Below are 13,202 nucleotides of genomic sequence, written 5' to 3'. Positions count from 1 at the left end.
CACTGTGAACCTGTGAGCATCAAGAGCACGGAGGTGCATCAGAGAAGAGACAAGCTCACCTTGGGGATGATGTAGTTCCTGAATTTAATGTCACAGGTCACTGCATGTGGCAGGTTGGTGGGGACGAGGTTGATGAATCTCTGGACCTCATGAATCATGGCATCTGTATAGGGCATGTGGCTTCTGTCCCGCATGCAGGGGCTGCGGTTTCTGCCAACCACACGGTGAATTTCTTCCTGAACTTTAGCTATATGGTCACAGAGACAAAAGGGTAAACAGGAGAAAAGTAACATTTTGGCACAATATCAGGCCATAGACAGAACTATGTGGGTATTCCAAAATAAGTGTAAATGTGCATTTTTCATTCATGGATAAAAGTCTTTATACATATATTTATACAGAAATGCTCTGTTATGAATTTATTTCATTATCCTCTACAGATACTATGATAGATCAGGATATATTTATTATTTAGTAGCTATGAACAAATGAACTATAATTAATTAAAATATCAAATAAAACAATATAATTATTTGGGGTCTTTTATATCTGAATCTGTCCTATTGTGTATCTGAAATCCATTTTTGTCCAGGAGTGCTTCTTAGAATGTTAAGCACCATTATTGGGACTAATGCTGCTTGGCCTTTTGGCTCTGCCCAGTCCAGCAGGTCAGAGATCCATTCATTGCCTCTGAGAGCCATTCTTTCAACCCGAGATCTAGGGTCAGGTTTCAGTAGATCTGCTATGCCATTAAGCAAGTTGTATCACTCTGTTCACAAACCCCATTTAAATGCTCCATAGCAGGACCTCCTGAAAGAGAGTTTCTGCTGGTAGCATGACCCAGGAAGCCGCCATTTCAAAACTGCCTGTATATTTTTCTTTTACAACCACTGAATCAGGAAGACTCTCTTAAAGAAGTTGTGGCATGCTGCCTGCAAGCAGAGCCAATCCAAAAAAAAATGCAGGTAAACTTTGGTTTTAGTGTCTAGAATTCCTTTGCATGCCCTCTCAGTTTTTGTGTGGATTTAACTAGCACATATTGGAGTTTCAATTTGTTGTAGGAGGCTGCTAATTTGTTCCCTGAAATAACCGCACAGCTGCTCAACCCCAAATAATCACACAGAAATTGTATTAATTAAATCACTGCTTGGCCTATTAGTTCTAGCTTCTTATTGGTTAGCATTAACATATTAAATTAATCTATTTCTATTCATCTATGTATAACCACATGGCTGTGACTTACTAGCAATTTTCTGTCCATTGTGGTGGGGCTACATGGCATGTCCCTGACTCTACCTTCTTCCTCCCAGTACTCAGTTCAGACTTCCCAGCCTAGCTCTATTCTACCCTATCACAGGGACAAAACAGCTTCTTTATTCATTAACCAATAAAAGTACCACATATACAGAAGGACTTCCCACACAACACAAAGACAATTATATGTATTCACTTAAACTTGGACATTGCTGTTAAATCAATGATAACAAAGCTACAACCTGTAGAACCTCTGAAGTTAGGTATAAAATAAGAAAAGATGAAGGACAGATAGACCTTGTTAGGAAGGGGGATAGAATAGATGTTTATGGATGTACTGGATGTGGTGCTTCAATTAAGGTCTTAAGTGGGGAAGAGAGAGAGGCATGGAGGTTGGAATACATGTAGAGACATCTAAACTTCATTTGAATGTATGGAATCTTAATACAGCTGAAATGTCATCTAATGTAATAACCAAATCATATAATGGCGAGGCAGAGCCCCAACTAAACAACGCTTTTCCTCAACTGAAGCTTCCAATACCAGGAATAGGTTACATCTAGTTGAGTTTTGATCAAAGGAGTTCCCAGAAAAATTCTCCAAACAATCCAGGCTATTGTCAAGACAATAGGTTGCTCTACAAAATTGATAGCAAGGTCTCATTGTACAAAACTCTGTGAACATGGAGAAGTCAAGTCAATGTCCTCAAAGAGCCTTCACCCATACGTTCCAGGACCTTTGGTAGAGGAATATGCTCTGCTTACTGTCAAAAGAGAAATGTAACCACCAACCCAGCCACACATTCTTTATCAACAATGGTGTCTTGCCTCCTAGATATGCTAGGGCAATAGTGGCACAAAACTTGTGGTAGTAACCAACCAAGAACTTATCTGACTTAAGACTCACTCCATGATATCAAGTTCATTCTTGACACTGCTTGGGTGGCCATAATGGGAAACTAGATAGCCCTGAGACCTAGGGTAAAACCAAACACGTCTGTTTTAAAACAAAATAAAATGACTCCCGATGACATTCTGCTATACTTATTGATCAGCGTTTTGCTCAGTCATCGTTAGAGAATATTCATCTTGCAGCAGAGAGCAACAAGTTCAGAGACCATCCACCAGGCATTATGCACAGAGTGAAAGACCGCAGAATACTTATTCCTAAATGGAATGTCTCCATCAAATTACTTTCCTCAGTGCTCAGAGTACACTGTGGTATAGGAGGCAGAAAGAGCGCAAGAACCAGAGGGGATGGAGGGTATTAAGAATAAAAGGCTCTGTAAAATCAAGATAATCAAAGGACATATGCACTCATGGAGACCAAGTCAGCATGAATAGAGCCTGTACAGATATGCAAACGCCTTTGCTTTACATTATGGCTTCTAGTTTACTGTTATTGTGGGATTCTTTGTGGGCAAAAGAAATGGCTTCTGTTTCCTATTCCTTCTCTTGAGTTCTTTCCCTTTCTTTTGCCTAATTCTATTGTGTTATTTTTTGTTGTGTCATATCTATTACATTGTATTACTTTATATATTATTCTTTAGAAGGCTGCTTGTCTTCTAATGAGAAGCAGAAAAGACGGGTATTTGGGTGTGAAAGAAGGTGAGATTTTCAGGAAGGAGTAGAGGGAGAAGAAACCATAATCATGATATATTATGTGAAAAAATCGATTTTCACTAAAAGGGAAAAAACAGCAGATTGGGTTATAATACTTTGTGATACCAATCATTGTTAGATTAGTTAAAATTACCTAAATATTCATTAGCATAGAAATATGATTATTTTCAATTTTAGCAGAATTCTTATACCTTTTTTATATTTTATTTGTTTGTAATTTTCCTTTATTGTTTTTTTTTTGTTTTGGGGGGTTTGGGGTTCTTTTTTTGTAATTTTCCTTTTTTGAGTTATAATTTTATTGGAAATTTTATTAGATACTTTGAAATGCTGGGAATATATTCTCAATTAACAGAGCATTACACTACAGTTGTTTCTCTTTCATTCCCTCTTTATGTTCATACCCACAGCACCCATATGGTAAATATTGAATTGGGAGCTTCTCAGGGGTGGAACCCAACAACTTCTATGATACTCTTACCCTCTGACAACTGCTATTCAGATTCCTGGATCCTATGACTTCCTGTTACTTTACTTCAGATAATAGAATAAAATATGATCTTTCAAATTTCCTGAAGAAGTGGAAAATTGAGCAAAACTTATGGTTAACCTAGAAGTTTCTTCTGTCTTTTATTTTATAAACACAAAGAAGCCAGATGATTTTGAGAATTTTGGTCTAGTCTCAATGGGAAAAGTTTATGTGTGACTCAAGTATTTCCCTGAAGGGTTCCATGCTTCTGTTCAGTCCTGAAAACACCATGAGTCTGTGTCTTGGATTGGTATTCAATTCATTGTGGTAAATACATGGAAAATATTTTCTATTATATTGGTGAAATAAGGGAGTCCTGATTTATTCTTTTTGTCTGGATGAGTGACCCCATGGTTCACATTCAGGGAGCAAGGCATAGAAGTGGCTCTAAGATCTAGAATTCTGAGACTCAAATGCTGCCAGCATCTGCTTACATCCCTATGCATTGCTCATTCCTTGTGAATCATCAATGTATAGGTAAAGAGCTCCTAACACTTAGTTTCTTTTAAGAATTGTATTTAGCTGGAGGGGTGTGACATGCTGAATGGGAATAGGAAGGGAACCTCAGCAAGTCCAGCATCCTATATTCAACTTTGTTCTCTTCTTAAGCTGCTATTGCTTTGGAACCAGAATCTTTACATGTCTATAGATAGAGATTCACAGCTTTTGTGTCTTACTTCATGCATGATCATCTAACATTTCTGTTTCAAGATCATTTTTCCTGTTCTATATTTTCTTATCCCTCATAATAATGTTTTAGTAATTTAGTGAAGCATTCTTAGCTGCTTGTTATTATCTCTTCCTATCCTAAAAAAATATGATTCATGATTGTTCTTTTATCTTGTATTGGGCACAGAAGGAAGGGTGTGTTTTGTATCTGCTGGAACAATCAATCTGTTTTAAACTACAGTGTGAAAGAAAAGTGTACTATTGATACTGTTGAAAAGATCATTGTTCAACAAAGGTTCAAGGAAATGGACTTCTGAACTGATGAAATTTCTTAATCTACATTTTTTACATTGATCAAACACTTACTAAAGAATCTAAATATTTTGAAATCTTCTCAGAATGCACATTATCCCAGCCAGACTCAGTAAAGTCGAGGCTTCAGTGAGGTGAATTTTCTTTTCTCTATCCCAAAGTTTGATTCATAAGAATGAAAGAAGAAAACTAAAAGGTTTTAGCTGACCTAAAAACATGACTTAAGAATAAAAGGACATGTGTCTGAAGGACAATGCATGCTGGTCATGCCTATTTCAGATTTCCCAACAGAAATCTCACACACTGACTAGAATTTGATTGTTGGTCTTACAGTCTGTTTCTCTTAGTCATGCTCTTTATTACAGTCGGTGAATGGCATAGAAGGTGAAGGACTGAGACTTCTCTAAGGAAAACAACACTCAGGACACTAGCAGAGTCTTTCCAGGATCTTATAGGAACACTGTGGTCAGCACCTGTGTCCTCACCTGTGACATCAGGGTGCTTCAGCAGGAGCAGTAAAGCGTATCTCAGTGTTGTGCTTGTTGTGTCTGTCCCAGCAGCAAACAGGTCAGACAAAGTCGCTGCCAGATTTTCAAGTGTAAATTCCGATTGTTCATTGTGGCTTTCCTAAGAATAATTTGATGCAATAAACTGATAAATTTTTTATCATAACATCTGATTACAATGACTCTACAGTTTCAAGCAATTTTATATATTTATTACTGAAAGTATAAAATTTAAAGTAAAACTCCATAACATTCATTCCAAATGGTTATTCTAACTGTATAGAAGTTCACTGAGTCATATAGATTTTGGGTATAGTTAATTTGGCATGATATTTTATTTATGAGCAAGTTTTTTAATAATAAGACCTCAACAAAATCTTTATTTTATTTTATTGCCAACAAAGATACTTAAATGTAGAGTAGAGAAGAAATTAACAAATAATTTCAAAGTCTGTGGCACAGATCCTCATAAATTTCTATTTCACCCTAAATTCCCTGACTAGCCTAACTCTTGCAATGATTTGATTATCTATCTACACTTAAACATATAAGGTTTTGTAATCTCATGTCTTAAAAACATAAAGGTAACATTTTATTCATTATGTATTCTGTCCTCTCAAAACTGGAAGAGGAAGAATGTTTCATAGGTCTAATTTGAAGATATACAGGTAGATACATAAAATGGAAGGCGTGTGTTCTCAATTTGGTAAAGAACAGTGGAAGACATTTGACTCTAGCTCTGAGCATTCTCTATTAAACTAAATGAGTCTGTAATAAAATTCTTTGTCCTTGAATTAAATAAACCTATTCAATCTTAATGCATCAATTACTAAATTTTCACTTATTTTGAAAAGTAACATATCCTTGCATGTGTATCCCACAATTTTTATTCAACCATCCATCAATCCGTTGATGACTTCTAGATTGATTATCTCAGCTATTTTGAGAAACACAGCAGGAAACAAACACAAATGTACAAGTGCCTTTTCCTATGCTGATATTCTTTGGATATAAGCGCAGATTGGGTCTAAGACCCACCAGGTTACATAAGACCCATATCTGTCACTGTTATGTGTCTAAGAATTGGTGGTCAAATCTATTACTCTAATAGACGAATGGGCATAGTGTTAAAATGATTCCTAATGACTTACTACGATATTCATAGAACATAAATCTCTTACTTTTGATCAGAGAGACTTCTCCTTTCAGGAGATGGCAATTAATACAGAGACACCCAATGGTTCAATGTACACAGAATGAAGCATTGTGTCCTGATCAACTCTAAATCATAATATGTTGACTGAAGTTTCTTTCCTTCCCCATTTCCACAGTTATTAAGTCCCAAAGATATCATACAGAGGACTACTTAATCATAACTGATTGGACCATTAGCTCAGGCTTCTTATTAACTCTTTTAACTTACATTAGTCCATTATTCTTATCTGTGTTGTCCATATTGGTCATGCCTTTTTCAGCGGCATGGTCACATCTTGCTTCTTCTGTGTCTAGACAGGACAGCAGAGGGAGCTTCCCTCTTCTCAGAATTCTCCTGTTCTCATTGACCTGCCTCTACTTCCTGTCTGGTTGTCCCACCTATACTTACTGCATGGCTATGGGCCAATCAGCATTTATTTACAATATAATTGACAGAATATAGACAGTTGTCCCGCACCAAGAACACACTCCTCCCCAGAAGTTTTAAGGATCTTTGAGGAAGAGGGGGCAGAAATGTAAATCATCTGTGATCAGTAACATCAAGGAATCTGTGTTTGATGAACACAAAATGACAGTTGGACATGAGAACTCACAAGGACTGTGACAGGGTGCCCAAAAACTGTGTAGGTTCCATCAGATAAAAGTACAACATAAGGGGGCTGGAGAGATGGCTCAGTGGTTAAGAGCACTGGCTGCTCTTCCAGAGGTCGTGAGTTCAATTCCCAGCAACCACATGGTGGCTCACAGCCACCTATAATGAGATCTGGTGCCCTTTTCTGGCATGTGGGCATACATGGAGGCAGAATGTTGTATACACAATAAATAATATCTTTAAAAAAATACAACATAAAGTAGGGGGGAAAATATTAAACCCCAATTCTAGATGATTAGTTCCTGTGAAGGGGTAGTGAATTTCCTACAATAATGTGACACCCCCCCCACCAGTAGCGTAATTATATGTCAGGCCTGAGGCTAGGTGAACAACAGACATTGGACTCAATGCTGAAATGGGGAAAAAAAGAAATTACAAAGTTTGGTTAGAAGAGTTAAGAGGATTGAGAGGAGGGTAATAAAAGTTGAGGATAATGTTCAAATTACATCTCATGAAATTCTCATAGAATTAATGAAATATTGCAAAAAATAAAAACAAAACGAACATATCAAACATAGAATGATTATTTCCTAATCTTATTGCAGAGCAACAGTAATGAGTGTAATGAAGTATTGACACACAAATCAATATCAATACCTATAGAGCTTTGATAGCAAGGAGTTAACCTAAACACCTACAGCCGATATTGTAAAACAGAGTTCCAAGACTGCTCCATCTAAAGGAAGAGTCTGTATCAGATGATGACAGAACAACAGAATATCTACATGAAAAGAAGGATGCTAGAAGTGTAAAGAAACATGGACAAGGATAAGCCTCATTCCTTATGACTTGTACTCATACTTTACAGATCGATAAATAAGACTTCACCCATAACAGAATGCTAATGAATTTAGGACATAACTAAGAATGTGCAAATGACAACCTACAGGATGGAAATATGTTTCCATGTCATTTATATGGAAAGGTTTCTACCTACATACATACATTACTGTATGGCTCCATGCAGCAAGCAGTCCAATGGGTAAAAATATTAGAATAAAAATTCTCTGAAGACATGAACAAGCAAAACAGCACAATAAAAGATGTCCATTCTAACTGTTTGTTAAGGAGATACAAATCGAATAAGTCCTGAGGTACCACTTCATACTAACTGAACTGTTGTTAATAATTAATTTCAAAATTACAAATTCTGCCAGCTATTTGGAAAATAGGGGATCTCATAGATATGAAATACTGTGTTATGGATTTTTAAGCAGTTTCTCAAAAAAGAAAACAATAAAGATATTATTATTGGTCTCAGAAACCCAAGATCTGGAGATATAGTCAGAGGAAGTGATGTCAATATATGTTCATATATATAGCTTAGAGAAGCCTCAGGCCGAAACAACACAAATATCCATCAGTGAGGAATAAGTGCATTGTGCTATTAATGCATGAAATGAAGTTTGCTGCAAAGAAAGGAGGAAGTAGTGAAACAAGGTGAACTTAGATGAATGTCCAAGATTTCATTCAAGTGCAAGAAAACAGAAATTAGATGCCACATATACTGAGACAGTATAGATGATCTATTCGTCGTAGGCAAGTCTGGACATACAGAAACCACACTAACAACTGCTAAAGATGGTGTGAACGGAAAGGAGCGATTAGTAGTGTGTGTGGTGTGTTTTATCATGGTAAGGGATTGCTTTCCAACTAAAAGGAGCTGGAAGTTGCAGGGCTTTGTAATCACATAAGGTACCAACATAATGTAAGTGAAACATGGCTCCAGTCCTGAGATACCTCTTTACACTCAGTGGACTAATTCTGCGAGCTATTTCTTACAAACTAGCCAGGCAGTGGTGATGCGTGCTTATAATCTCAGCACTTGGGAAGCAGAGACCTGCAGATCTCAGTGAGCTTGAGGTTAGCCTGGCCTACACATCAAGTTCCAGGACAGCCAGGACTGTTACACAGAGAAACCCTGACTCTAAAAGCCAGATAAAAGACAAAAACTAGAAAAAAAATAGTCTGCCCCCCCCAAAAAAACAGCAACAAGGGGTCACTCAGATGCCAGGTTCCTAAGTATCACTACACATAAGACCAGTGGAGTAGAATCAATGCCCACACCAAAGCCAGTAATCTAGAGTCAAGTGTTTTTTCTGAGTTCCAAGAAAACAGTATTGAAAACAGCTTGGTATTGGCATAAAAACAGAGAAGTTGACCAATCGAATCGAATAGAAGACCCTGACTTTAACCCACAAACCTATGAACACCTGATTTTCGATAAAGGAGCTAAAAGTAAACAATGGAAAAAAGAGAGCATCTTCAACAAATTGTGCTGGCAAAACTGGATGTCAATCTGTAGAAGAATGAAAATAGATCCATATCTATCACCATGCACAAAACTCAAGTCCAAATGGATTAAAGACCTCAATATCAGTCCGAACACACTGACCCTGATAGAAGAGAAAGTGGGAAGTACTCTACAGCACATGGGCACAGGAGACCACTTCCTACGTATAACCCCAGCAGCACAGACACTAAGGGCATAATTGAATAAATGGGACCTCCTGAGGCTGAGAAGCTTCTGTAAAGCAAAGGACACTGTCGCTAAGACACAAAGGCAACCCACTAACTGGGAAAAGATCTTCACCAACCCAGCAACTGAAAAAGTCTGATCTCCAAAATATATATAAAGAACTCAAGAAACTAGACCCCAAAAGGTTAATCAACCCAATTATAAAATGGGGCCCTGAGCTGAACAGAGAATTCTCAACAGAAGAACTTCAAATGGCCAAAAGACACTTAAGGTCATGCTCAACTTCCTTAGCGATCAGGGAAATGCAAATCAAGACAACTTTAAGATACTATCTTACACCTGTCATAATGGCTAAAATAAAAAACTCCAATGATAGCCTTTGCTGGAGAGGTTGTGGAGAAAGGGGTACACTCACCCATTGCTCGTGGGAATGCAAACTTTTGCAACCACTCTGGAAAGCAGTGTTTCGGTTTCTCAGGACATTCGGGATCAACCTACCCCTGGATCCAGCAATACCAATCTTGGGAATATTCCCAAGAGAGGCCCTATCATACAACAAAAGTATATACTCAACTATGTTCATGGCAGCATTGTTTGTAATAGCCAGAACCTGGAAACAACCTAGATGCCCTTCAACGGAAGAATGGATGAAGAAAGTATGGAATATATACATATTAGAGTATTACTCAGCAGTAAAAAACAAGGACTTCTTGAATTTTGCATACAAATGGATGGAAATAGAAAACACTATTCTGAGTGAGGTAAGCCAGACCCAAAAAGAGGAACATGGGATGTACTCACTCATATTTGGTTTCTAGCCATAAATAAAAGACATTGAGCTTATAATTCATGTTCCTAGAGAAGGTAAATAAGAAGGTGAATCCAAAGAAAATTATTTTTTCAATAAACTACACAATGTCAATGCAGTTCATGCTGTCAGGATACCTAATAGATACCAATTCTCAACCCCTTTTGGTGAAAATTAACTTGTTTGGACTCAAAACCTCATTCTTCCATACACCTTCTCTTCCCACCACCTACTTCTCTTTATATCACTTAATCCTTCTGAAACTAACTCTTGTATCTATCCTTTTAAAATAACAACATATCCAAAACTATTTTAACTCACTGGACATGCAGGAATTCTTGAAACACAATATGCACATCTATGGTGCCACTATTCACACTGCCATGATAGTTGGCTATTTTTACTTCATTAGAATTTTTCCCACATTACCTGCCCTTTATCTCACTGTTCTCAGCAACAATTTTTAAAGAACAGAGCCAATGTGTTCTAGTGAACAAACTCCCTTTATCTTATCAGTGTCCATATGGTGCATCCCTACACATAATAAATACTAAAACTGTTTTTCAATTGACACTGATTTAAACCATCTCTGACAAACATTTCAGTATTCAACAAACCACAACATGCTCAGACAATAAATAAATTTATATTAATATTTTACCTGCTTTAGTTTAATCAGGTAATAATCAATGAAGTCCCGAGGGTTTGCAGCATTCAAGGACTCCTGGTGCTCTTTTACTTTTTCCAAAAGGTAACTTTTAATATATTCAAAATTTTTTAATATTGTGCGATGACTTCCTGGACAATAGTCAATTAGTGAAGGGAAATTATTGCAGACCTACAAAAACAGAGAAATTTTTGTTGAGATATATTGTTTTACTTTTATTCATGTATGTGATGTGTATATGGTATGTATGCATACATACATGTGTGTGCCGTGTATGTGGGTAGACTGGAGGCCAAAAATATCAGATCACCTGAAGCTAGTGGTTTCGGACCATCTAAAATGAATGCTGAAAATTGGACTTAGGTCCTTTAAAAGATCAACACACACTCTCAACCCATCTCTCCAGTACTTGCCAAAGAACTTTTTAAATAAGGAAACACATATATGCACAATATATAGCAAGACCAACATGGATTTATAGATTCAGAAATGGATGAATAATGGTGTTCAGCAAAAGGAAGAAGTATTTTATTTCATACATACAGCAATTCTTTGTGTTAATGGAGAGACCTGAGGCAGGAGGGAGTTCCCTCCTGAATGATGAAAGATAATGATCAAGTTTCAATATTTATGAATCATTTTAATATAAAGATTATTTATGAAAACTGACTGATGGTTTATACCATTTATTCTCTACAAGTCTGAAGTATGACATGATGTAAATCATTATTGTTTACACTTTTTAGATGATGGCAGTAATGAAATGAGTTAGGCAACTTGATTTATAGCAAAAGAGTAGCACATGCATATTTAACTGTTATAAAGTAGCTTATGACATGGAATAAATAATTAGAAGTGGGTGGGGCTCCAAGGGACTCTGCGAGCAAAAGTGTGACATAGCCTTTAGGGATTTCTCTATGAATACAGACATTCTTTTTTAACTTGCTTTTTATTTACCTTTGTGTCCCTCACACCATGCATTATGATCCCATCCACCTACATATCCCCACACATCTACCCTCAGTCCTTAAACTCCCCCCTAATTAAAATAGAATAAAATTTAAGTTAAAAAGAAAAAAGAAAAGTTTTATCATGGAAGCTGTATTGTGACAAAGTGAGTCAGGCAGTACACCCTTTTATTCATATATCATCGCTTGGTAAGTGTTCATTGCAAAGAGTCATTGGCTGCCTCGGAGTCTCTGCTTTCAGCTACACTATCAAAACTGGGCTCTTTCTGGGAGTCTTAGACATCCGGCCGCTGCCCTGCACTGTGAAGATCTTGTGGCCTTATTACTGCAGGACAAGCTTCTCCACAGGCTCCAACAGATAGCAGATGGGATGGATGTTGAGGTACATCAACTCAAAACCCTAGGTCTGAGCCTAGGTAGTTGCACTGTTGACCAGTTCTCCAAATCTCTCCCTATCCTCACGACCATGATGAACTCCCTGGCATTGCTCTGGTTAGTTCAGCCTTTATAATGAGGATCTGCTTTCATGCGCTCAGTGTTGGCTCTCCCACACTTACACCACCATGGCAAGATCTACTTTGTTTCCCAGGCTAGGTGCAGGGGTCACTCTTCCAAGTGCTGTTGAAATAGGAGCAGCGGGGCTGTGTCCCCGGCACCCAGCCGCCCAAATGGCTAGCTTATGCCCCAAAATAATTACATGGAAACTGTATTCTTTTAAACACTGCCTGGCCCATTAGCTCCAGCCTCTTATTGGCTAGCTCTTACATATCGATCTAACCCATATCTAATATTCCTGTAACACCACGAGGTGTCTTACCAAGGAAGATCTTAACCTGTGTCTGTGTCTGGTAGGAGAATCATGGCGACTCCCTGACTCAGCTTCTTTCTCCCAGCATTCTGTTCTGTTTACTCCACCTACCTAATTTTCTGTCCACTTAAAGGGCCAAGGCAGCCTCTTTATTTAACCAATGAAATCAACACAAAACAGCAGACTCCCACATCAAACTGCTGTAGCTAATAAAGGGCAAGGATAACTCTCCTAAAATTATGACATTAGGGTCATCCCTGCAACCTGCCACTGGCTACAAAGGAGGGGAGGCAATACTTCCTCCACACATACTTTCATAAGACAGATGAGAGAAGAGGCCGCATCTCACATTATCTATGTTGGTTCACCTGCAGCCCTGCACCCCAATAAATAGGGGCAATAGAATGGATGAGAAATATAACAGAAAGTTTGAAGAATTGAATAAATCAGTGAATGATACCCTAGAAAACCAAGGAAAAACAATCAAACAGATAATGGAAACAGTTCAAGAATTGAAAAGAAGAAAACACAAACAGAGGGCCGGCTGGAAATGGAAATTTGAAGTAAACAAACAGGTTTACAGAAACAAGCATAACCAACAGAATACAAAGTTAGAAGAAAGAATCTCAGATTCTGAAGATACCATAGAGAAAATAAACACACTGATCAAAGAAAACAGCAAGTCCAACAAACTCTCATCACAAAACATTCAGGAA

At 37.6% G+C, this 13,202-nt stretch overlaps 1 protein-coding gene across 1 annotated transcript in view; it reads right to left on the bottom strand.

Annotated features, from left to right (window-relative positions):
• LOC142850435 (cytochrome P450 2C27) overlaps positions 1-13,202 on the bottom strand; it is a 32,384-nt gene that overhangs the window by 4,357 nt on the left and 14,825 nt on the right. The window contains exons 5-7 of the mRNA XM_075973984.1: positions 10,705-10,881; positions 4,869-5,010; positions 60-247 (exon numbers count right to left, since the gene is read on the bottom strand). Of these exons, the coding sequence (XP_075830099.1) occupies positions 60-247; positions 4,869-5,010; positions 10,705-10,881 (507 nt within the window). The remainder of the gene's footprint in view (positions 1-59; positions 248-4,868; positions 5,011-10,704; positions 10,882-13,202) is intronic.

Source organism: Microtus pennsylvanicus, chromosome 5 (assembly GCF_037038515.1).
Source record: "Microtus pennsylvanicus isolate mMicPen1 chromosome 5, mMicPen1.hap1, whole genome shotgun sequence".
Lineage (NCBI taxonomy): Eukaryota > Metazoa > Chordata > Mammalia > Rodentia > Cricetidae > Microtus > Microtus pennsylvanicus.
Note: the sequence above shows the minus strand (reverse complement) of the source record. Positions and strands in the feature narration are given on the sequence as shown.